Below are 23,171 nucleotides of genomic sequence, written 5' to 3' on the forward strand. Positions count from 1 at the left end.
AGAAAGTTGTTCTTGCTATATTGTCTGTCATCTATGCCCCGTGTACTTTATGGTCTACTTCTATGAACAATTTATCGTGCTGATAGAAATCTCCATGCACAATAGGTCATTAGACAATCCCTAGAACAAAAATTATCAGCAAGCATTAAATATTCCTTTTCTCTAATTAGAAACAAATGCATCAGGGTCAGTGGCAGAATTGAGAACTGTATTTAAAAAAAAAAATGAAATTCAGACTACACTGCTAAGACATCTGTCAAGAACACAAATGTCCCACCTCCTGAAAAATTAACCGCCACCTGACATGGAGTTTATTGTTCCCTACTATAAAACAAGGCCACATATAACCTGTGGAACAAATACACCTTGCACTGTGCCCTGCTGTTCTCAGCCCTCAGTTGTCTAGGTGTCCTTCACAAGAGCAAGGAGTATAGTGGGACTCTGGAGATGGGATGTGGTGCTGAGTTTCCTGTTACAAATTTGGCCATGAGGAGCCAGTCTGCATCACCTTCTAGGTGTCAGTGGAGGCCTAAGATCCTGTCCTTCTAGCTCAAAATCTCAGTAAACTGGTGCATTTTCAAGCCAGTGGCATTAGGGATCCTTATCAGTCAAGAATGCAACCTTTCAAATTGATACTGATTCTAGATTTCATTTAATCTTGTTTCTTAAAAAACTGGAATCTATGCAACTGTGTTGTGGTAGCAAATGCAGGTGGGTGTTACGGGCATATGCTATATCTCTTCCAAATAATTTTTGAACTCACTGTCCAACTTCAAACAAATTTCACTAATTTCTAGACATGTTACACCATAAATCTCTCTTAAATTATTTTCACTTTTTATGACCTTAAGTCATAATGGGCAAAATAATGTGATCACAAAGGCACACCTGAAAATGACCCCACAGTGAGTGCAGAAGAGTCACCCTCTTATAAATGCTTTGACTGCAAAATAACCTCTAGTCAGACCCAGACATCAACCAGAAGACAGAAAAGGTATAGGAAAACAAACTGTATTTGTTATGGCACTCAAAAACCAGCTGGTTCCCTGTAATTACCCTGTGGGTATTAAGCTCAAGCTACTTTCCTCTTACCCTGTACTCAGCAGATAGTATTAGCAGGCAATCGCTCCAGTGGCCTTTCCGCACCTGGGATTGTTACCAGCATTCTCCTTTGTTTTCTGGCTTTAAGGAAAGTTGCTTGCCAGACTAGCACCTTCAGAAATTACTGTTTTGTTAGCACATTTCAGGATGATCTCACAGAGAAGAAAAGCACAAGCTTTTTTTTCACCACAGTTCAGAAGTGCAGATTTCATGGAAGTAAAACCACCTCATATCAAGTACGCACTGTCTTCAGACACAGCTCTCAGCCAAAAATCTGTTTGATACCATGTAACTGGACCTCTCTCTGTTTCACTCTGCCCTCTCTCTCAAAAGTCCTGTTCCCTGGCTAAATTCTGAGATATAGCTACCAAATTTACTGAACTAAAATTGACCTTTCCCTACTCTTTTATTCCAATTACTGTGACAGAACCAGTACTTCATAGGAAGAGATAAATATTGACTCATGCATATTGACCATACATGGGAATTTCCAAAGATTCAACCTGAATTAGAAACTGGAGTCATGTGACCTCAATTTTTGTTGTGTAGAAACTTGCCAAATCTCACTTTGTATTAGCATAACTGTCAAATAAAGACTATTTTATTGCCATCAACAAGGATATGAAGTCTTACAAACCCACTCATGCTTTGGAATTCTCATGTTTTAACTGTGAAGACAAGAGAAATACAAAGAAACGTGTCTGCTATATATAAAATTTTGTCTTCCAATATATACAGAATAGGTACATGGAGAAATTTTTTAGAAGTAGAAGTACACTTATTGTTGTTTCATTTTAATGTCCTAGTTCACAAACTTTTTAAGTTTAAAAATTAATGTTAATTGTCTTTAAATTCCAATAAATTGCTCTGGTTAAAATTCCTTTTTAAATTACTCATATTTTATCAATCTCACTGTCTGGAAAAACAACCATCATGCTCAAAAATTTTTTTGAATTTTTTTTTTATTTGTTTTTTTTTGTTTTGTCTCTCATAAAAGAAAGGGTGAGTGTCAGAGGACTTAATATATTGTACTGCTATCTAACGCTCCTTTAAGTTTTCATTACCAAGGGCCCGCATACCCAAGTCACACAGAACTTCAGTGTCAGAACCAGGAAACAAGAACCCATTTGTTCGTGCTTATCCAGGCCATGGAGAAATCAGTAAAAATAGACATAACCATTACTTCTTCAGGCAAAATTCTAAATAAACAGATGGACCTTCAACGTCAACCATATGAGAAACAGTTTTACTAAAAGAAAAAACAAATTTCAGAGGCAACCCAAATAAAAATATATTTCAGATACTCTTTAATCCCTGACATAAAAAAAAAAAAAAAAAAAAAAAAAAAAAAAAAAAAAAAAAAAAAAAAAAAAAAAAAAAAAAGTGAAAAAACAAAGGTCTCTAAGCAGGAAGGAAGTCCTTGAGAAAATTAATAATGAAACAGATGCTAGTAAGAGGCATATGAAAGAACTGATCAGGAGTCAGTTTTTGTGTTGCACTCACATGCTGTTAACTTGGGCACCCATCTTGGACACTGAACTCAGCAAAATCTTCTTTCAGACTCTTTGAAAGTTAGGAGCTCTGCAAAACTTACAATGTTTTTCAAACAGATATATTGACGGGTCTTATCAGAGGGTTCACTGTCCAAGCATGAGCACATCTTGGATCCAAAAGTGAAGATCCTCCCAGTACTTAAAGGGGGCCTACAGGAAAGATGGACAGGGACTCTATCAGGGAGTGTAGGTAAAGGATGAGGGGTAATGATTTTAAAGTGAAAGATGGTTGATTTAGATTAGATTTGGATTTAGATTTAGAATTAGATTTAGATAGATTTAGATTTAGATTTAGATTTAGATTTAGATTTAGATTTAGATTTAGATTTAGATTTAGATTTAGATTTAGATTTAGATTTGGAAGAAATTCTTTACTTTGAGGGTGATGTGACCCTGGCACAGGTTGCCCAAAGAGGTTGTGGCTGCCTTCTCCCTGGAAGGGTTCAAGGCCAGGTTGGACGGGGATTTGGGCAACCTGGGCTAGTGGAAGGTGTCCCTGCCCATGGCAGGGGGGGTGGAACTAGATGGTCTTCAAGGTCCATTCCAACCCAAACCATTCTATCATTTTATGAAAATCTATGACCTATAGATTTCGCATGACATTATCACACAAGGAATCTGTGGAAAACTGGGAGTTAAATATAGAATTTCTGTAGCTGCATACATGCATATATATTTTTTCTGTACACACATCATAAAACTCTACCCTTTCAAGGCTAATTTCTTTAACTAGAATAATATGGAGATTGAAAAAGAAAATAGAGCAAAGTCATAATAACCCCTCTATGAAACAGACAGTTCATCCTCATGTGTTACAGATTCTCAGATGTCTTTTACTGTAGGCAAAGCTAAAGTTTAATGTAAGTGGCATAACCTAGAGTTGACCAAAAGCATGGGAAAATACAGCAGTTCTGACAGGATGCTTCGAAACAGGCATTTTAACACAAGGATCTAATAAGGAAAGATCTTCTAGCATTGCCAAAGTTATTGAGAGTTTCTGGACCTCTTATTCATCAGGAAGTGTCCACAGTAAACTTCATTAAAGTACTGGTGTCAAAGGTTCTTATTCAGACATCTGACTGTAGAAGATATGTTTGTCTTTCTAATAAACAGGATTATTTTCACTGTAGAAATGTGAATATACTCATTTATTTTCACTCATCCATATCTATATTTTTATATATGTGTTTATATATACATACACATGCACACACATACATATAGGTGTGTGTATATATGCACATAAATGTATATAAACACACATGCACTGTTCACATGGATTCACTCTGGCAGTAATCACAAATAGTCTAGAAAGTAGTAAATGAACAAGCACCACAGACTATGTTTTCCACTTACTGAGTCTTGTAGTTTGTCACCAAAAGCATCGTTAGGTCTTTTATAAAAAAAAAAAAAAAGGCAATGAACAGTTCTTTGTGACAAGAGACCTCACTAAAGGTCCTTCATATCTAATCAGTTGAAAATATTAATTTTTAATTTATTCTGCATGGTTAAATGTGTAAAATGTAGATAAAAGACTTTATTGTGTTTGTTAATATGAGTTATCAGATTGATTGTGATGTGTAAGGTTTAGAATTTAGGTTTATTATTATAAACTATAGCCAGTATTTATGTAAATGGCTAGATGAGGTTTAAATAAAGTGCAATTAAATGCAACTGGATAAAAATGTGTTGCATCTGCTTACTTTTTATTAATAGAGAATATTTATCAGTAGGCAAAGCTGATACTGTATTTGAGTTCCTAGTAAAGCATCCAATTCCACTATTAGCAGTCAGGTATAAGTTAAAAATTCCTATTTGTTAAATTTCAAGAACTGTAAGAACATAGTTCAAGATTAATTAAAACACAAATATTTATTTTAGATTAATGAATTATATTTCCTCAGGTCTGGTTCTGATGATGTTTCAGAATATTTGGTAGAATGGCTTATGCTTTTGATTTTAAATTATGTTACTCATATAAGTCAAAACCTGTATGTGAGTTTTTCCCTTGAGAATTTAACATTTATTGCTTAAAGCCAAATGCTATCTCTTCTATGCATGTGAGACTTGCATACACAGCTTCTAAATTGCTACTGGGCTTTGTGTGTGCAGTTTTCAGAGCTCTATATGTATCAATTTTCTGGTCAGTAAAAGTATCTTCTCTTCTCAAGCTGTAAATAAAGTAGAAATTGAGAGTATCAGAAGATTGAGACATGGAGCCATTAATGACCTTAAGAACACTACTATCCATAACAATCATATTGGGATTCTGGGGACAATTGAGAAACAGGACATTATTTTGAAGTATTGCTTTTCTTCACAAGGGTCTCTGTTGGAATGAATCTGTAGCTACACAATAAAAATTCACAACCGGAATAGTGACTAGTCAAACCTGTAGAATCAATCAATCAGATCTAGAAGACAAATATGATTTGAATTCTAAGATATTGACCATGACCTTAAGTGAATGATAGTAGAAGAAACTGCAAAAATTGAATGAGCACATTTGGTGCAAGTTGTTATTTTTCTGTATGGAAATGGCACAAATACCCTTCTAGACAAAGAATCATACATTCCAGCCAATACCACTGTCTTTCTATACAGAAAAGATTTCTGTGCTATTCAGTTCTTTTCTCTATGTAAGATATAACATGCCACCCATATAGATTTAACATATGGACAAAAAGAAATACCTGAAAGCCATTCTGTTTGGAGGTGACTACTGACTGAGCAGCAGTAAGGAAAAATAACAATATAGGAGTTAAAATGAAAGCACAGAGAACATGGTTCGAGTAATAAAAAAACCTTTTTTTTTTTTCCAGTAACAAAAAGAAATCTTGATAATTGTTTTTCCCCTTTATGAAAGTCATCATCATTTGAAATCCTCTACATCTTGAATATCAGTGATAGCACTAGCAGGTATATTTAAACAAAAATGAAAAGGAAGGTCAGATAAAGAACAAAGACCAGGCTAACCAAAAATCTTCAAAGAATTAATGAATATGACCTGATTTCATGCCCAAGATCCTGGCAGACTATCCTGCTGACTGAAGAATGAATCCATTATTACTGTTAAACAGCTTTTATACTACTCCAGTGATTGCATGAAACCATTAAGTTATAGCCTCTATTATCCTAATTTTTTTAGGGCAACTTAAATGATTTATGTACTTACTAACTGAAATGATGACACACCATATTCTCTAAATAAATGTTCTTTGTTTTAAGGAAGCATATCAGTAGGAGGTTTGATCTAATAATTATCCTTAAAATATTAGATTTTGAAAGTGGGTATATGCTGGAAATAGATTGTAGTAATGTTCACAAAAAAATAAGATTCACTCTCTCCTTGCTATTTGAGTTTCCTTGGGATCTTTGATCAAATACACCAAACAAATAAGAAGAAATACAAAGAGACATTGTCAAAACACAGACTCCTGCAGTGTATTATTTTAAAAAATACAGAAAGCAATCTTGGCATCGATATTCTCTTTTGTTGCCAAGCTAAAACACGCTTGTGTTCTTGTCAAACTGACTCCTGAGAACACTCTTAATCCTGCTGGCCTAGCCAGCACTGTTCCCTATTATCCTTTCCAATGCTAGCACTTGTTTATCTCAGAGAGAAACTCTACCCTTGTTTTGAAACCCAGTAGTTTAATACTGAGACAGCAAAATGGAGTGAGGGGATATGGGGTAGGTCTGACCCTGGTCAGTGCCAAAACAGTGTAAAGGTTTTGGAATGCTCTAGGATTAGGCTCGCAGATGAATTTCCTCTTGTTCACTAAGATTTCTACAAGATTCTGTAGGAAGCCAGAATCTCTTAAAAATACCCTGTTTCTTCAGCATCTGGTCATGCTTTCCCCAAGACCTTCAAAGGTGGACTGAGGGCTGATGTTGTGGATCAGTGTCAGAAGTGAGCTTGATTTATTCTGTGCTCTTTGAGTGGTAAGTGTTAGCACTTTACCTAGAGCAGATGACTTCTCTGCTGTGCTGCCTCACATAAGTAACAGAGATGGAAAGAAAAGGACAGCTTGGGAATTGGAACTCCCTACCTCTCTTTGGATGTTCCTGCCCATCTCTGAGCCCCTCATGTCTGTCTGCCCTTCTTCATGAGCCACAAGTATCCATAGGAACATCAGTGAAAGACTATTTTGCCTTTGTGAACATCCATCCATTCTACGTACTTGTCAACCCCTTGAGATTACTGGTAAACTAAACTAGGCTGCAGTTACAATTCAGCTGAAAACATTTTTGAAAGTTTTCTGTTATGTATATATAGCTTCTCAGTTTAAATTATCCACTCCTTATTTCCACCTTTTCAGAAGCATGTAACTTCCAGAGAATTCCTTGGATAGATAGATCAAGAAACTAATATAATTCTGATAATAAGAACTGCTAATTTTAAAGCATCACTACCTGATAGGTATTTAGGCCCTAAAGGTAAAACTTTCTTATGAAGGAGATGTGCATTTGAAACAAAGGACTGGAAATCAGATTATTTTGGAGAACATTGTTCAAATATTGCTAGAACTGGAAATATGGTCATTTAAAGCCTTTATTTTGCTCAGGTATGTACTTAGGCAGGCAGTTCTACCAAAGCCCAGCTAACTAGACTAAGAGAGGCTGTTAAAGTATATCACAACCAGAAATGAAACCCAATGCTATTTTTCAAATCCAGACATTCTTTAAAAATGACCTTTTTTTTTTTTTTTTTTTTTTTTTTTTTTCCTTACTTTAATTAAACTACTATTCCAGTGCTGGAAACTACAGTGTTTGATTCCTCAGGACCAAAATCAGCATCTTTTTGTCCTGTGTACCTACAGTGCCTATAATAATGAGACCATTGTATTGGACCACAAATATTATTTTTCCAGTGGAAACCTATCAACTCACAATCCTAGAAATTGTATCTGAGCTGCTCTTTCTGTTCCCAGCCTATGAGCCACTGAATTTAAAAAGAAGACTGTGCATGTAGTAGTCTAGCCTTTCATAGACATCCTGAGAATGATGATCCATCTGATTACTGTACCTTTTATCCACCAGGTTGTGAGAATGATGATCCATCTGATTACTGTACCTTTTATCCACCAGGTTGAATGGAAAATTCCCTAAAGCAAGCTGGCCAATTACAGTGCAAGCCAGAAGCGATTTACAGATACAGTGAATTTCTTGAAAAGGCAAACAGAACTGTTCCTTTTGTTTATTCCCTACTGACATGGCAATTGTGGAACAAACTTACTTGCTCTTTGGTGCATTTATAATTCTAGATCTCAGCTGCCCAGAAGTGACACTGTGCATGCAGTTCAATGCCCAAGGAAGCAACGGCTCTGAAGAACTGAAGGCAATGGTTGACCAGTTTGCTAAGCTACCTGGTGAGAGCTACTTCACTATTGCCCATTAGAGCTACAGTTTGCTGACTACAGACCACTTCTTTCCTCAACTACTACAGTACTAATTTGCCTCATTCCATTCTTTGATATATGCTGTTCCACTCCTCTGTTACTACCTCCCTCACCTTTTGTAGGTTTTGTATGTGATGTTCTGTGTTAAGGAAACTGAGGTTCATGTCTGAAAAATGAGTCCTGTCTTAGTTTCCAAAGAAGCAGTCTTATTTCAAAAAGACAACAGTACCAGTACCAAATGGGCCCTTCCAAAAAATGGTGCTGATGGTTTCTAGAGTACAATCATATATATATATAAAAAAATAACAGCACCAAGAAATGCCATATCATTGTTTCCTTAATCTTTTGAAAGATATGATGGCAGACATCTCTTCTCAGACCTCCATTTTACAGCCAAACATTTGTACTGGAAGAAGTTACTGAAGACTTTTTATTATTTCTTCTCAATGCCTTAAAATTCCTATATTATCAGTTCAAAGCAACCTCAGGAAAAGCACAAGGAAACATCATTCCAGACCACTGGAGTGAAAATCACAAATCAGGGCATGGTGATGTGTACCTTCACAACTGAACCCCCTAGTTCTTTTATTAACACTGTCTGTCAGGAGTATACATGTGTCAGGAAGTCTAGTGAAAACTGTGAGCTAAAATTTATTGATAAGGAATAAAAACCATAACTGGCTTTGATGTTGACTCTACTTAACTTCACACACAAGTATTAAAACTTACTAGTGAGTGTTCTACTACAATCTTCAGTCTTGCTCACTTTACCCTATAGGTTCTGTTACCAGAGGATTCAGAACATGTAAGAGGAACCCAGTATATTTTAATATGAAATAATCTTTAATTTGATAGCATGATTTTCTCATACTTTTATTTTTTTAGTTGTTCATGAACAAACACAATCCCTTTTAAAACAAACTATAAAGGAACACTTCTTAAGCCCCACAGTACTGTGCTGCACAGAGCTATTCAGTTCTGTGGGAGATTTTTTCTTCTTTTACAAACTAGTGTTCTACACTTTTTAGGTATACTTACAACAAAGGGATATCAGTGGTTACTAAAACCTAGTTCATTTTCATAAGCATTACATGTTATAACCCTTTGTCCTCCTCTCTGTTCATAGAACTGGTAAGGTTTTGTAACTTAATACATCCCAGAAATATTTTACTCTAATGATTAGAAACCTCTAAATAAATTAATAAGTAAATAACATTAAATAGCCAGCCTAAATTATTCATAGGCAATTAATACCAATTTGGTTTTATGACAGTGATGTCTTTTGGTTTAAATTATATTTATACTGACAGGAATTGTATCCTCTTTCAGCTCTTTTTTGTTTGTTTTTTCCTAAATGTGCCAAACATTTCTTAAAAGAAAAAGCTACACTCTTTTTTCCTCTGATTTTTCACATCTGTTTCAGACTTTAAATCATTTTGCTTGAACAAAACTACACAATATCCCTGAGATTTCCTCAGGACTTTATTTAATGGCATGAATACCTCCCTATCTTTGTAGAGTTTACCTCTTCTGATACAATGTAGGTTCTTTGCATAATTTCATAATCACTCTTTCCATCCTGGTAACCTCTCATCTCATTCTGTTTGGACTGAAATTCCTTTGTACGGGTAACTGTTTTACATAAGAGGCACAGTACTCCCATTGTGTATTAAATAACAAATTATAAACTCTGTTTTCCCTTCAAAAAAAATTACTGATATTAACTACAGGAACCACCTTCCATAAAACATTGACACAGCATTCCCACTAATTTAAAGGTTTTCAGCAGCCATCCAGGTGCTTTCCTGGAATTTTGCTTTATAGATCAGTAGCAATGAATGCAACCAAAAGCTATGGTAATTATTAAATATCCTGCAGCAGGATATTTCCTTCAAGGAATTATAGGGAATACCACACTGCCACATAATCAGCATAACCAGCCCACCATTCCCAATTTATAACAATGGTAATATCAGTTACAATTAGTTAGTGTTCTGCAATACCTGATTAAAACATTATTACAGATATATAAAACATTATTACATATATATTTGTCTCTTTCAGCTCTATCCTGTAATGTTGAAAGCTCCTCTCCTAGGGGAGCTAAGCACACTACAGAATCAGACTGTTTGCCCATGGACAAAACTGATCTTTATTGTGTAGATTAAAATAAGCATGACAGTATTTTTTTCTGCTGCTACCTTCCCATAATTTATGCATCCGGTGCTTTTATCACACCATTGTTTTCTGCTCAAAAGGCCAGATAGGGAGATTAGGCAAAGTGTAACTTTAAGAAACATAAGAAACATCAGGAAACATAAGAAAAAACATATTATGCTTGTTAGGACCTCTCATAAAAAATAGGGCTCAGTTATTAAGTGTGTTCCTCAGTACCAATCTTTGGCATCATCTCTACAATTTTGATCAGATTGATGAACACGTGTTTATAGTGACCAGGATACAAAGCTAATGCTTTTTGCCTCACTGGTATACAAAGAGCTAGGGGGGAAATAGAAATGCCAACACAGAGTCCATTTAGTGATAACCTTTTTCTTGCTTTAGTCTCAAAGTTGGACTCCATCTATCTAAATGCAAACAGGTTATATAATTTAAGAACTTAAACCCAAACAAACAAACAAAAAACCTACTAGACATCATGGAAAGTAACTGTCATATATTTTTAGGTGAAACGAAAAATCAATCTGTCTCCTGCCATGCAAATAACAGGAAAAAAACAAGTAGCACAACATTGTTTTACGCAATAGCTGAAAAATAATTACAGTGTTTCCATCAAGTTTCAAGTAATCTTCATTTTATTATTCGTTGTTGTTTTCTTTAATATGTATTTTTCCAGTCCACTGTCCTATTACCTTGATTTTAATCATTCTATATCTTTCATGGGCCTGCAGTATGTGACCTTGATCCTTTCAAATCAGTGTCAAGCAATGGTGCAAAATAAAGGCTTCATCTCTGGCACTTAGGTATTTACAGAAATATGCACTACCTGATTTAACCAAAACCGGAATAACAGGTATTGTCTGTTTTTTAATATGATCTTGATTATAATAAGCAATGCTATTTTGAAATTTTAAAAAATTGGGAACTTAATGATTTAATTGAGTTTTTTTTTTTTTTTTTTTTATTGCTGTCTCTCCTGAGACTTCTACAGGAGGGGAAAAAGTAGTGGGAATCAAAATATTCTAGTCGCTGCATAATTGTTCCAGTGTTAGAAAACCAAAGTCATACAGCAGTCTTCTGCTGAAACCTCCTCCAACACATTTTAAAATACTACATGCAGTATGTGCAAATCACTACTGGTTTTGTGTTATTTTTATTGAGACCATTTAATTGCTGTTAATTGTAAACACCTAGTCCCAGTGTTAGGTTGGTTGTCCTGAGATAATTCCCACGGACAGCAGCATTTGTTAGGTCTTGGCAAAGAGATACAATGGGTCATCTTCTGTGTATGGCTTGAATGCCATTGGTCTGGAGACATGGAAAGACAGCTGCTACTTGTCACAGTCCCATCAGTTTTGGAGCCAACTCCTTCCCCAAAAGAGAGGCACATCTTTAGGTAGTCTACAGCTACTTGCCACATTTGTGCCATTAAAAAAAAAAAAAAAAAGTATTCAGTAATTTTCTGTCTGACCCCACTGTGCTACCAGCATCCTATCAGAAAGGATTCAAAATGGAGCACAATCTGTTGGAATCTCTCACCCTATACATTTCACTGTTCTTCAGCCCCATGGACTTTGAACTGACATGGGTGTTATAATGAAGGGAGGTGACTTTCCTCCGCCTTTATTCTTAAATTTTCAGGTCTCGAGTGTGGGCTTTAAGGGCTGAAGAGCAAAGGGAAATGAGGCCATCCTATTAGCACTGTTTGGAATGGCACCTTTCTTTCTTGTTAATGCGATTCCACTGAGTCAATGCAGGCCTATGTTTTTGCCTTTCTTACCTCTCCATTCAAATCAGGACTGTGTCCCTGAGGAATTGTTTTCAATAAGTAAAAGATAAGTGAGGGAATGAACAGACCAATTAGACTCCAGATCTTGTAGCCTGGGAAAGCTCATAGAAAAGCAACAGGGATTAAATTTACAGTGTGAGGTTCGTAACAAGGTCACTGTGTTCTGCACTACTTGCTAATGGGACCATATTTTACAGGAGAGCTTTGCAGTAAGGTTTGTGTTTGGAGGACTAAATCAAAAACTGAAGCTTTTCTCTTAATTCAGGTAGCTTGTGCCTCTTTTGGCTTCCTGGCTCAGTTCTCAAAGGGAATAGGCAGAGGATAGAAATAAATACAAGAAGCACTTTCTGTGAGATTGTGTAAATTAAAGTCAGTTGAAACCTATACACAAACCCAAATAAATATTAATGATATAATTACAGATCTATAAAACTTAACTATGTTCCTATAATGATGGCTGAGATAAGAAAAGTTATCAAAGACCTGACTGAAAGAGCTGGAATCAAATACAATTCCATCTTTCATGTTTTTAGCAAGATAATTTTGGTTCAGTGTTGACTAATACAGAATAATAGGAATAAAATATGCTGTCTCAGTCTCTGCATTATTGGCTTTACATTACTGGTCCTGACAGCTGGCTTTTAAAATGCAGTAAATATTGGGCAATGCTGTTCTGTTAAGACAAGCCACTTCATCAAGCATATTTCCAAATCACACTTTATTTTCAAAATGTGTTTAATTTCTCTATACACCACAGAGGAGCTCACTGCAAAATTGACCTGGAACAGAGTGCCCTCTACTGCATGTATTTAGGAAAGGAATTAAGTAAATTTCTAAAAAATAAAATCTTTACTGTCTGAGACCAGCAGTTTTTGTCACAGGACACTGGACACTGGACTAAATATAATATACATATAATCATTTACTACTCTTCTAAAGAGCTGGATATCACTAGGGAATAATAGTTTAAAATAGGTATGAAATTTGCACAAAGTGTTTCATCATTTTAAATTAAAACAGCATGTGTCTTTCCATACCAAATTTGCCTGTGTTTATAGACTGGATAGTTACCAGGGAAGTTAAAAATCTGTGCTGTATTGCCCTGCTGCCAGCCCTTTCTTTTTGTTGCCAGAAGGAATCTATAATATGAAGTGAAAAAGTCTCTCTGGTTACAAATCTTTTCTCAGTTCTTAATCTCTCATGCTCCCTCATTTCTCCTCTTCTTTCTATTTGTCATCAGGTTGCTACTATTAAACTACTATTAAACTCTCCTTTTCATTCCCATTTCCTTGGTAAACCTATTGGATGTTACTGAGTTATACCTCTAGCAAATGATTAAGAAGATATTTCACCCGTGCTGGCTCAAAGAGTAGAAACTGAGAGGTTACAAATGTATCATGAAAGCAACTCTACAGCAAGGCACAAATACTCAAGCAGGCCTGTACTTTTGACATTTTCCCATTTTTTTCTTTTCTCAGTCTGAATCGGGCCAGCCTAATGCTGAGTTCTGTGATGGAGCAAACACCTGCAATTTGGGTTAAAATTCACAGTGGTCTTATAGTTCAGTCCCTCAGGGATGAGAAAACTGCTTCTCAAAACACTGATATAAACTAGCATTAACCTTTTTGAGTCACTTTTGAAATGCTCTGGTTTCTACAATGAAGTCCATGTTTTGCCAGCAGTATCTGTGGAGCCACAATCTCATTCTTGAAGTCTCAGTTTATGTCTTGATAAGCCACACTGAAAACAATTGAACTGGATCCTGCTGCATGATCAAAGGTGTTCCATGTTAACCCTCTGCAATCAAAGATGGTATCTGAATACCTTAGGACATTTTTGATCAGGTCACTAGGGCAGAGTAGAGGTTAGGTAGTAAACAGTGTTTTCCAGAGCAACATAATCAATTACCAGAAGTTCTTTAAACAAAACAGAAACAACACAAGTAGGCATTTCCATAATACACACTGCATATATGGCCTTGCATATATTTCAGCAATGAATTTTGTGTCTATGGATTTGTTCCCACATCTGAAACTTGCCCTTAAGGAAACCCTTGTTGATAATTTACAGCTTCTAAGGATGATATCTCTGTAATTGCTTTCCCTTTGCTTCATACCTGTAAATCTTGTATCTTGTGCTAAATCCCTGTCGACTTCTGTCCACAAAATCTGTGTATTCCTGTGAGCGATGGAAGGGTCCCTTATCAGAGAGGAGCCAGTCGAAGGGGCTTGTGGCATGCTGATCCGAAACAGCAGCAACTGCTAAAACCCAGCAATGAAGACTCAGTGCTATCCACTCCCATAGAGCCATCAGAGAGAACAATTCAGCACCAGCACTGCATCGCCATATCATGCTTCCACTGGGGACTTAGAGCCTTCATTCTCTTAGCTTTCCCTCAACACCTAGACAAAATACACAGTCAATTAGATAAGCACACACTAGGCATCCCTTGGAAGTAGAAACAACTTTCCTTTCTTTCAGCTTGAAGAGATATTGGCCTCTATTATTACGTTTTACATTACCATAAACCCCATTAGGCTAGTTAACAGTGGAGTGTTTAAGTCCTTCAAATGCTGTGAAACTAATGTCTCCATGAACATCATTGGTAATAATATTTACTGTTGAAGGAAGCCTTCACAAATTATCAGGGAAGGGATTGTTGTTTTTTTTTTCCAATAATGCTAGTCATTAATGAAAAATATGTAACACAAGTATTATTGCCTGTTAGCATTCGTACAAAATCATTCAGTAATGTCTATGCATAAGGCCGCAGTTCAGATACTGGACAGAAAACAGATGGGTTTCAGAAGACCCTGACTGATTTCTTTGTTCATGTCCTTGGAAAAGTCACTTAGTGGCTAGTCTTCACTACAAACATAGTTAACAGCATCTTGTTATTCTGTTCAAACCAGTGTAGCTGGACCAAGAGTGACTGCATTGATCAATAGCACTGGAGCTACCCACAGTGATGACTTCAACGAGTTATTCAAGCTCCAGACACTGCACGTTTGAATATCCCTAACAGCAGCAATTGACTTTCAGTCCAATTCGCTCCAATCCAATGGCTCAGCCCAGAAATACTATTTAAATGGAGCATAAACAATTGTTTTGGTGCCCAATCAAATCAAGTATTAGCCATAGCCTCATGTAGGAACTCAGTGAAGACAAACCACAGTTTCTGTCTATACCTTAGTCCCATACCTGTGAAATAAGATAATGACTCTATAGCCTGCTCAGATTTTGTGAAAACATCTGTGAAAGAGCATGAAGTTCTCAGAAATACTGAAATGACAAAGGTCATGTAGATTCCTAAATATATAGAAACAATCAGCTCTTATTTTCAGTGTAAGGTAAAACAGCACAGAATTAATTAAAACAGAGTAATGTGAGAGTTTTCATTTTTCTAGCTGATGATTTGACAGGGAAAAACATTTTTTAATACACATTCACTCAAAACAACACTCATCATGACATTTTTACAGTGACCCTTGCTATGACTTTTTTTTTTTTTTACTTGGTGGGAAATTTTTCTTTACCATCAGTAATTTTATTTCTAAGTGTACCATAAACGAAGGATGCTTCCAATAGAACAGTTCTGCAACTGCACACTCAGTACCACCCGTCCATTATAATGGAAATGGTGTAGCTGAATAAGTATGCTCTGTACATATATTTGAGACATTAATATTCTGAAATCTTTTGTACAGAGTATTAACTGTTTCCAGAAGAACACAGAAGTTCATAGGAGCCAGCGGGAATCTGCAGTCTGAGAATATAATAATCTGTCTATACAACCAGAAAAAGAATCAAGGTTTATTGTCTTCTTAGGCACAAATGTAATTGTTTGTAACGTGATTTGGACCTGGTCCTGCAAACAATAGATGTGTACATAAGCTCATTTAAAAAAAAAAAAAAAAAAAAAAAAAAAAAAAACAGTTACAACTGTGCAGCAGTTTATGATCATAAAACACAGATTGCATTAATTTTATAAATCCTTCCAGGAGCCTACAACAAAGATATCTCTACCTTTTTCTTTTTTTTTTACTCTCAAGCAATCACTTATATGCAAAAAGCCTGCAGATCTGTGTATACTGTATGAAGTTTCAATATCTTTTCCCTCGATTGGTGCTTTCTTTCTTTCACAGGCTGAAGTTCACGTATGTGAGATTACACTGTTGTGTAGCCTTCATCACATCATATGAAAAAGCATGTGCAGATCTGAAGCAAAACTGAAAAGCAATGGATTGCTCTTCTGGCCCATAAAAGCCAAGGTGATCATGATAAAAATTAGCTCAACATAAATGAAGATGTCAGTCACTTCCAGACAGGCCAGACCAGCTTTTGCATCACAGCAGAGTGGAAAACCACAAATACTTCTGCCTATATTTTTTTTACCAATCAGGAAAAAAAAAATATTGCACAGTGTAGCTCTTTCCCTCCACCATCTTTCAGAGACTCGGAAGACCTTGGGCATAATTTCTTGATATTATGTGAAGCTTCCAAGAGCATAATGAGAATTTTAATTTTCATACCTATTACTGTTATAAAACTGCTAGCTAAGACATAAGGTTCCTTTTTTCCTAAATTATCTTTTCTATTGGAAAAATCATGTAATGGTTTAAATTACAAGAAGTAGGAGTTTACTTTTTCAGGTACTTATTAACACTAAAGTGTTTCAGGCCATTAAACTGTAATGATGACTAATTGAGTCCCTTTTGAATTCAAAATGATAATATTAGGATTAGAAAAATAATTACTTTGTATATGTAGCATCTTCCTAAAACTAGACCAAATGAGCAATTAGAAAGGAATGGTGAAGAGCCCTGCTCTATGCTTGCCTTAATGCTACACCTCGTGGCATGTCACAAATTAACCACTGGCAAAACACTGTTAGAGAACCTGCGTATTTACAGAAGAAAGTAGTCTCCTTGTTTTAAAAATAGATTAAGGTATTTTCCAAAAGATCATAAATATACATCTACTCCTTAGGGAGAGTGAAATAAAGTGTGCATCTCCATCTGGTACTTATCTGTCACAGTAGAGATGGACAAAGTGACATGCACAAACCCACATGGGTGAACAAGACTTATCCATTTGTCTATATTGTCCAACCATTGTAGAATCAGTCTGCATAGCATTAATTCTCATAACACCCTTGAGAAGTAAAATTTTACCTCAATTTAACAAACAGGGAACTGAAGCATGAAAAGACCAAGGCCCAAGGCTATTTTTTTTTTTTTTTTTTTTTTAAGATCTTAGAGGACTTTAAATGTGTATTTCTGAGTAAAAGATAATTTAGAAAATACCAGCCTAAGGAATTTTCCTAAGGTTACAGTCTCCAAAATATCTCAAAATTTTAAATACTTAGATTCTCTACTGAACATAAATGCCCTAACAACATTTTTAAACACCTGATATAGACATGTGAAGTATACAAAGGTTGTAGTTACAACAGCCATCACAGAACTCCAGGGATGAATAATCTGAATTAAATTTGTGGTAGAGCACCTGCTGGTTTCAGGGTGAGATGTGAGAACTGAAAAATAGATGAACACCTGTTAAGTAACAGAGCTGGTGGATTTTAAAGTGCAGAAGATGCTCTGTAGAGAAGACATCTTCAAACAAAACTGTCATGTCAACATGCTGCCTCTTTGAAGTGCTAGCTTAGAGGACAATTATCAGGTATAGATGCTCAGCATAAATACTTTCTGTTATCCCCAGAGTTTTACCCAGTTACCACCTGCAAATGCTAATAAGTTTTCAGCCCTTCCTCTTTGAAATTCTGAGGTTAGAGTGAGTTCAAGAAACATAATGGGATAAATTCTTCTCTATTCGAAACCCATTGTCTCCTCACCGGCATTAATGCAGGATGAATTTGACTCAGTATGTTCTGAAGATACCATAGCTAAGTCCTAGTTTTCATGAACATGTAGAATGTGCTAAAGAGTAGTAAAATCCATGCATTTACATCTCCTGAAAATATAATGCTGGCAAGTACAAAACATACATTGTGGCCACTGGGACAAATTTCATCAAGCTTCAACTGTGAACAAGAACACAGAACATCTGTAGTCTTTTTGTTGTCAACCTGTTGAGCTCTCCTCCTTACAGAATATTAATTGATAACTCATGTATATTAAGATATACAGAATAATATAGGGCCAGCCCAAATGTGTGGACAGCAATGTTCAAGAAAAAAGCAAATCAATGTTTAAGTCCTTTCTAAGGTGGAAACACTATAAAATTTTCTCAAGGAAACCTTACTGCATGCAATCTTTTTTTTTTTTTTTTTTTTTTTTCCCCCCTAAGAGGTGAGAGTCATGTATAAAACGGATGTGCTTATATACAGTAGTTATAGCTACTAAATAGATCACTACTGGTTCAGTAGTGGAGTAAATTTTTATATAAGAGTCATTAAAGTTGATATTAGGAATCGTCAGGAGCTTCTTCGGGCCACATCTACACCTGCAGTTCTCAAGAGTAAAAATACAGTAACTGTACCCTAAATGTACAGACATTTTAAATAAGACCAGGGCATTCAGCATTTCTCTCTATCATGCAAGTATGGGAGATGCTGTAGCCTTGGTCTAAGATGCTCCCTCCTCTGTTACACATGGAACAATGCCCTTGCAGTCTGTCAGCATCAGAAATGAGCACAGTCTTGCCTCTGTCACTTCCGCTTTCTCCTCGCATCTCATAGAGATCTCCTTCTGACAGTGGAGATGCAGACCAGGATCTCTCTGAAGCCCTTTGGTTTTTATGCTCAATAGAATTCCATTAAAATGTTGAAACATCTCAGCTCTCCATGGAAAGTTGAGAATCCTCTATGTTGAAGTCAGATTCTCCTGGCTGTAACTTCCCATAATGATGAAATAAAAATTTGAGATTGTTATTCTCAGCCATGTCCTTTCAAAGGAAAGTAATAAGTAACTTATCAGGCAACACTATGTTCATCTCTCCACAAGAGTTGGAAATTTTCATGTCTCTAAGATGGTGCTATTTTATGCAAAACACTAAGTCTAGTTTTAACTAATCAAAAAAATAATTAATAAGTATATATCCCTTTAAAAACAAACAAAGAAAAAATCTGAGAACAGATGTGGGGAATACAACCAATTCTGTTTGTACGTAGGTAGATTTGAGTAAGATCAGAATTTTATCATTTATGACGTTTTTGGTGCTCCATCCCTCCCTCCATTCACTTACTAGCCTTTGGAATTTCAAAGTTACTACCTTTGATAAACTACAGTACTAAGTGTAAAAGGGTACACTTGGTATTTCTTTCAGAGTGCACATCACAGTAACCAGGAATGAAGTAAATTCTTTGTTTTCTAACTACTACACAAAATTCTCAGGGATGCTACCAGTGACTTCAACTCTGCATCAATAACAAGAAACATTTTATTTGCTGCAGCTGGATGGAAAGCAGCGAAGCTCATAGAAGGCAAGATAAGCCAGGATAATTTTTTTCAACGGTATTCTGACACTGAAAAATGGAAAGAAATTTTGCATAAAGAATAAAACAATAGTGTGAGTCTCAGGTATTACTCTTAACTGCTATAAGACCCTGAGTTTATCACTATGTCTCTGTTCTCTCACTTCCTCATCTGAAATTTGATGATCACATTGTCCACCTTTGTAAAGAACTACAGGGCCTACTTAGTGATTTTTTTTTTTTTTTTTTTTTTTAAGCAATTTTTCGCATGTTAACAACTTTAAATGAATAAGACCCAGGGAGGCACCTGTTCTCAAAATTCTCACAGTCCAGTGTAAATGAAACAGCCATGAAGCTGATGATGTGCTGTCGAAGAAAAGAGCAGAAAGTGCTGCAATTGGTATCAGCCACAGAGGAGGAGAGTATAGTAGCGCTCTCCTCTGTTCTCAGCCACCACAGGGATTGTGTTGTTCAAAGGAAGATACCCGGATCCATAGACTAGAGCCTCTCAAGCTGAAGGTCCTGAAGGATAGCAAAGCGAGTCACCAGCTGAGGTGCGCTACTCTGTCCCATGCTCGTAGCCAACTGTTTGACAGCAGTTAGCTTTTGCATTTTGAGAATTACCAGAAGGCTGGTGCCAAGAGAACCAACATGTACATTTGGTAGAACTAAGAAACAGAATAGGAGTTTGGGGACTTAAAGGATGGAGAGCTTTTCCTGACACTAGATCCGATACATGAGCTGCAGGGTACAGATTGTGCTTTTATGCAAGAATTAGAAGGGATCTGGATAGACAAAATGTATTTGTCAACAGATGATTTTCAGGGTTGAGACAGCTTGTTCTCTGTTACTCACTGTGAGCTACAGTAAGTCCTGACCTAGGAACTGTCCTCCAAAGACATTCAAAACCAGGTATGTTGGCAAATTTGAAAAGAGAAAATATTTCTACGTCTAACATCTTTAAGTGAGTTGTACATTCCAGGCCTAAAAATAAGTGTGATCCTCATATTAGGTCCTGGCATCTGCTTTGCCTACGTGCACCCTAAAGAAACACCTTTGTTGAAATAGAGCTTTATCCACTGCCAATTTTCAGCTTTCTTCTCTCTTCTATGAGAGACAAGGACAAGACCCCTATAACTATGTCCTCAAAAACCGAAACAGAGAATGAACAGGATGTCTGGTGGTTTGGTGTGGTGTTTTTTGTTTGTTTGGGTTTTTTTTTTTGTGTGTAAAAGCAATCCTGCTATTTTATCCTCATCCTAGCCTTCAGAGAAGATGAGCAAATATAAAATGCACCCACAAAAAGAGGGAGAGTGCATATCAACCTGAATTCTGCAGCCATCATGGGGTCTGTCTGGAACATGAGAGCTGATTGCTGCAGGTTACAGCTATTGCCCGTGAAATGTGCCTGGATGTTTGCTCTGTCCCTACAGAATTCCACTCCCGCAAGTGCCTGTGAGTCTTTAATTGGATGTACCCATGTGCTTTCTATTGCATCCTGCCAGAGCTAGTGCCAGTCTCCTTATAACTTGAAGTACACACTGCTTGTCAGGTGTACTGAGGTAATTGTTTTAATGCCTGATATTTGTAAAATACCTAATTTTTTCCTTTGCTGCCCAGATCATGATGTATAAATTCCCCCAGGTGCTTTTTCAATCTGTTAATCTAAGTTCATCCTCCTGTGCAAATGGATCTTCATGTGTTTTAGCTGATGATGTAGGGCAGCATCCCAAGACTGCAATTTCAGTCTTTCTGCCTTAATGTGTGAATCTGTTCTTGTAAAGAACACACGGAGGGGAAGAAATCAGCTGTCAGGACCCTGAGTGCACAAACGGGCCTCCCTCATCTGGGACTTCCACCCACCCATGGTGGCTGAAAGGGGGGATCCTGGACCTTCATACCCTGACTGGGTGGTGCTGGTATGACTGTCCCAGCCCCCACATCAACCCCCAGGCTCTCTGGCTGGACCTCAGGCCTGGCCACACACATCTTTGCCTGGAGATCACCATCCAACAGCTCAGCTTCCACCTTGGCTGCAGATGCTGGCTGCCTTAACCCTCGTTCTGCTCTTGTGAGCTGAGAGGAGCCACAGTCCTCGACCACATAAAGACAAAGCATGATGTTTGTGAAAGGACATGAGGCACCCAGGTGCCTCAAACATCAACTGTGTAGGTGCATAACAGAGAGAGAGAAATCCACCCAGTCTTCGTCGTGTCTCAGTTCCTTATCTTTATACGGGGGTAGTACCCAAGTCCCTGGCAGATAGCATCCATCAGTAACACAAGGAGCCAAAATGAAGTTCATTTCTGGAACAGCTAAGCAAGACCCTGACTGAGCCCTGTCTTTCAGCTGACAGACATCCAGGATACCACAAAGCCACAGAAAAATGTGCTCCTTCAAGAGCTTTAAACCTGCTCCAGGTTGACTGTAGGATGACTGTAGGATGTAAACTTAACTCCAGGATGACTGTACTTTAGCAATCATAAAGTTGATAGGGGATGAAGTCTTCATCTTTCAAAGTCCATGAGTGCACATGGACTGTCTCAAGTGCAAAAAATCTTTGCATGTAGAACTGTGACACTTCCGTCTTAAGTCACTCTTCCATTGCACAAATTACATTAAGCATTCTCTCAAATCGTCCAAAAATTTTCAGCTAAAACAGATGAATGTAAAGAGTTAGAATGGAAACAGAAAAATCCCTCTTTGAATAAGTTTGGGATCTGTGCTACAGAAAAAGATAAAGAACAGCACAGGGAAAGTTTGTGGTCTGGTATTTCCTCAGGCACAAACTGACATCTATCACTGTGACATGCAATTTTGCATACTGGAGCATTCATGTTTGTAGAAAATCCTAATGGGAGACAGATATTTAGAAGCCTGGATTCCAGCTTACTGGAATTTTTTAAAACTCAATGTTTAACTTAAAAATGTTCAATATGCTCTGCTATGATAATCTCATTGGATGCATTTTAATGGCAATTAAGTCGGTCCTTAGGATTTGCAAAGAGTACACCCTAAAATTAAATATTAAACTATCACTGGAAAATCATGAAGTAGTAGTCCTAGTAGTATATCTCCTTTTCACCCTTAACTCTTAGTGCCCAGACAGTTTTCTGGCCCAATTTATCCCCTAAGTATCAGCTGGCTATGAAAAGAGCATGCACACTAAGACACATGTAAGTTAGCAATATCCAGTAAACCACATCAGAATAACAAACAGCTCTTACCTGTTTAATTTCATCCTTTTACTAGTTTTACACCCCAGGGCTATTTCAGGTGTTGCCATCTAGAATGGGAGGAAGTAGCTATTTACAGGTTCTACACTGAGGCTTTAAGTTCTAGGTTTTCAAGTCTGAGGACCAATCCAAATGCAACTGATTATTCTCTAGTGCAGAAGGATTCACATCACACTAAAAGGAGATGGGGTGGGAGGAAATTTTGCTCTCCAACAGAAGATTCAGTTTTATAGAGGATGGAGAGTACTTGGGGCAGACCTACCTTTAAGTATAGCTCTAATTTTATTGTATAACCACTGACAAGTCCCTCAACCTTTTTAAATTATAGTTTCTGTTCATGACATCAGGCAAGAAAAGTATTGCAAAACCTGAACATGTATGTCTACAGAGTACTTTTGAATTGTTCGATGACAAAAATATAATAAAATAAAAATGAAGATGTTTGTTCTACTATCAGAGTGGCTTACTATTTTTGTT

General features: G+C 36.8%; 1 protein-coding gene across 2 annotated transcripts in view; it reads right to left on the bottom strand.

Annotated features, from left to right (window-relative positions):
* Positions 1 to 23,171, bottom strand: part of BRINP3 (BMP/retinoic acid inducible neural specific 3) — a 243,663-nt gene that overhangs the window by 213,590 nt on the left and 6,902 nt on the right. For both annotated transcript variants that reach the window (XM_026854113.1, XM_026854115.1), the window contains exon 2: positions 14,140 to 14,425. In XM_026854113.1, the coding sequence (XP_026709914.1) occupies positions 14,140 to 14,375 (236 nt within the window). In that variant the 5' untranslated portion in view covers positions 14,376 to 14,425. The remainder of the gene's footprint in view (positions 1 to 14,139; positions 14,426 to 23,171) is intronic.

The sequence above is a fragment of the Athene cunicularia genome (assembly GCF_003259725.1).
Source record: "Athene cunicularia isolate RWA chromosome 8 unlocalized genomic scaffold, athCun1 chr8_part1, whole genome shotgun sequence".
Classification (NCBI taxonomy): Eukaryota; Metazoa; Chordata; class Aves; order Strigiformes; family Strigidae; genus Athene; species Athene cunicularia.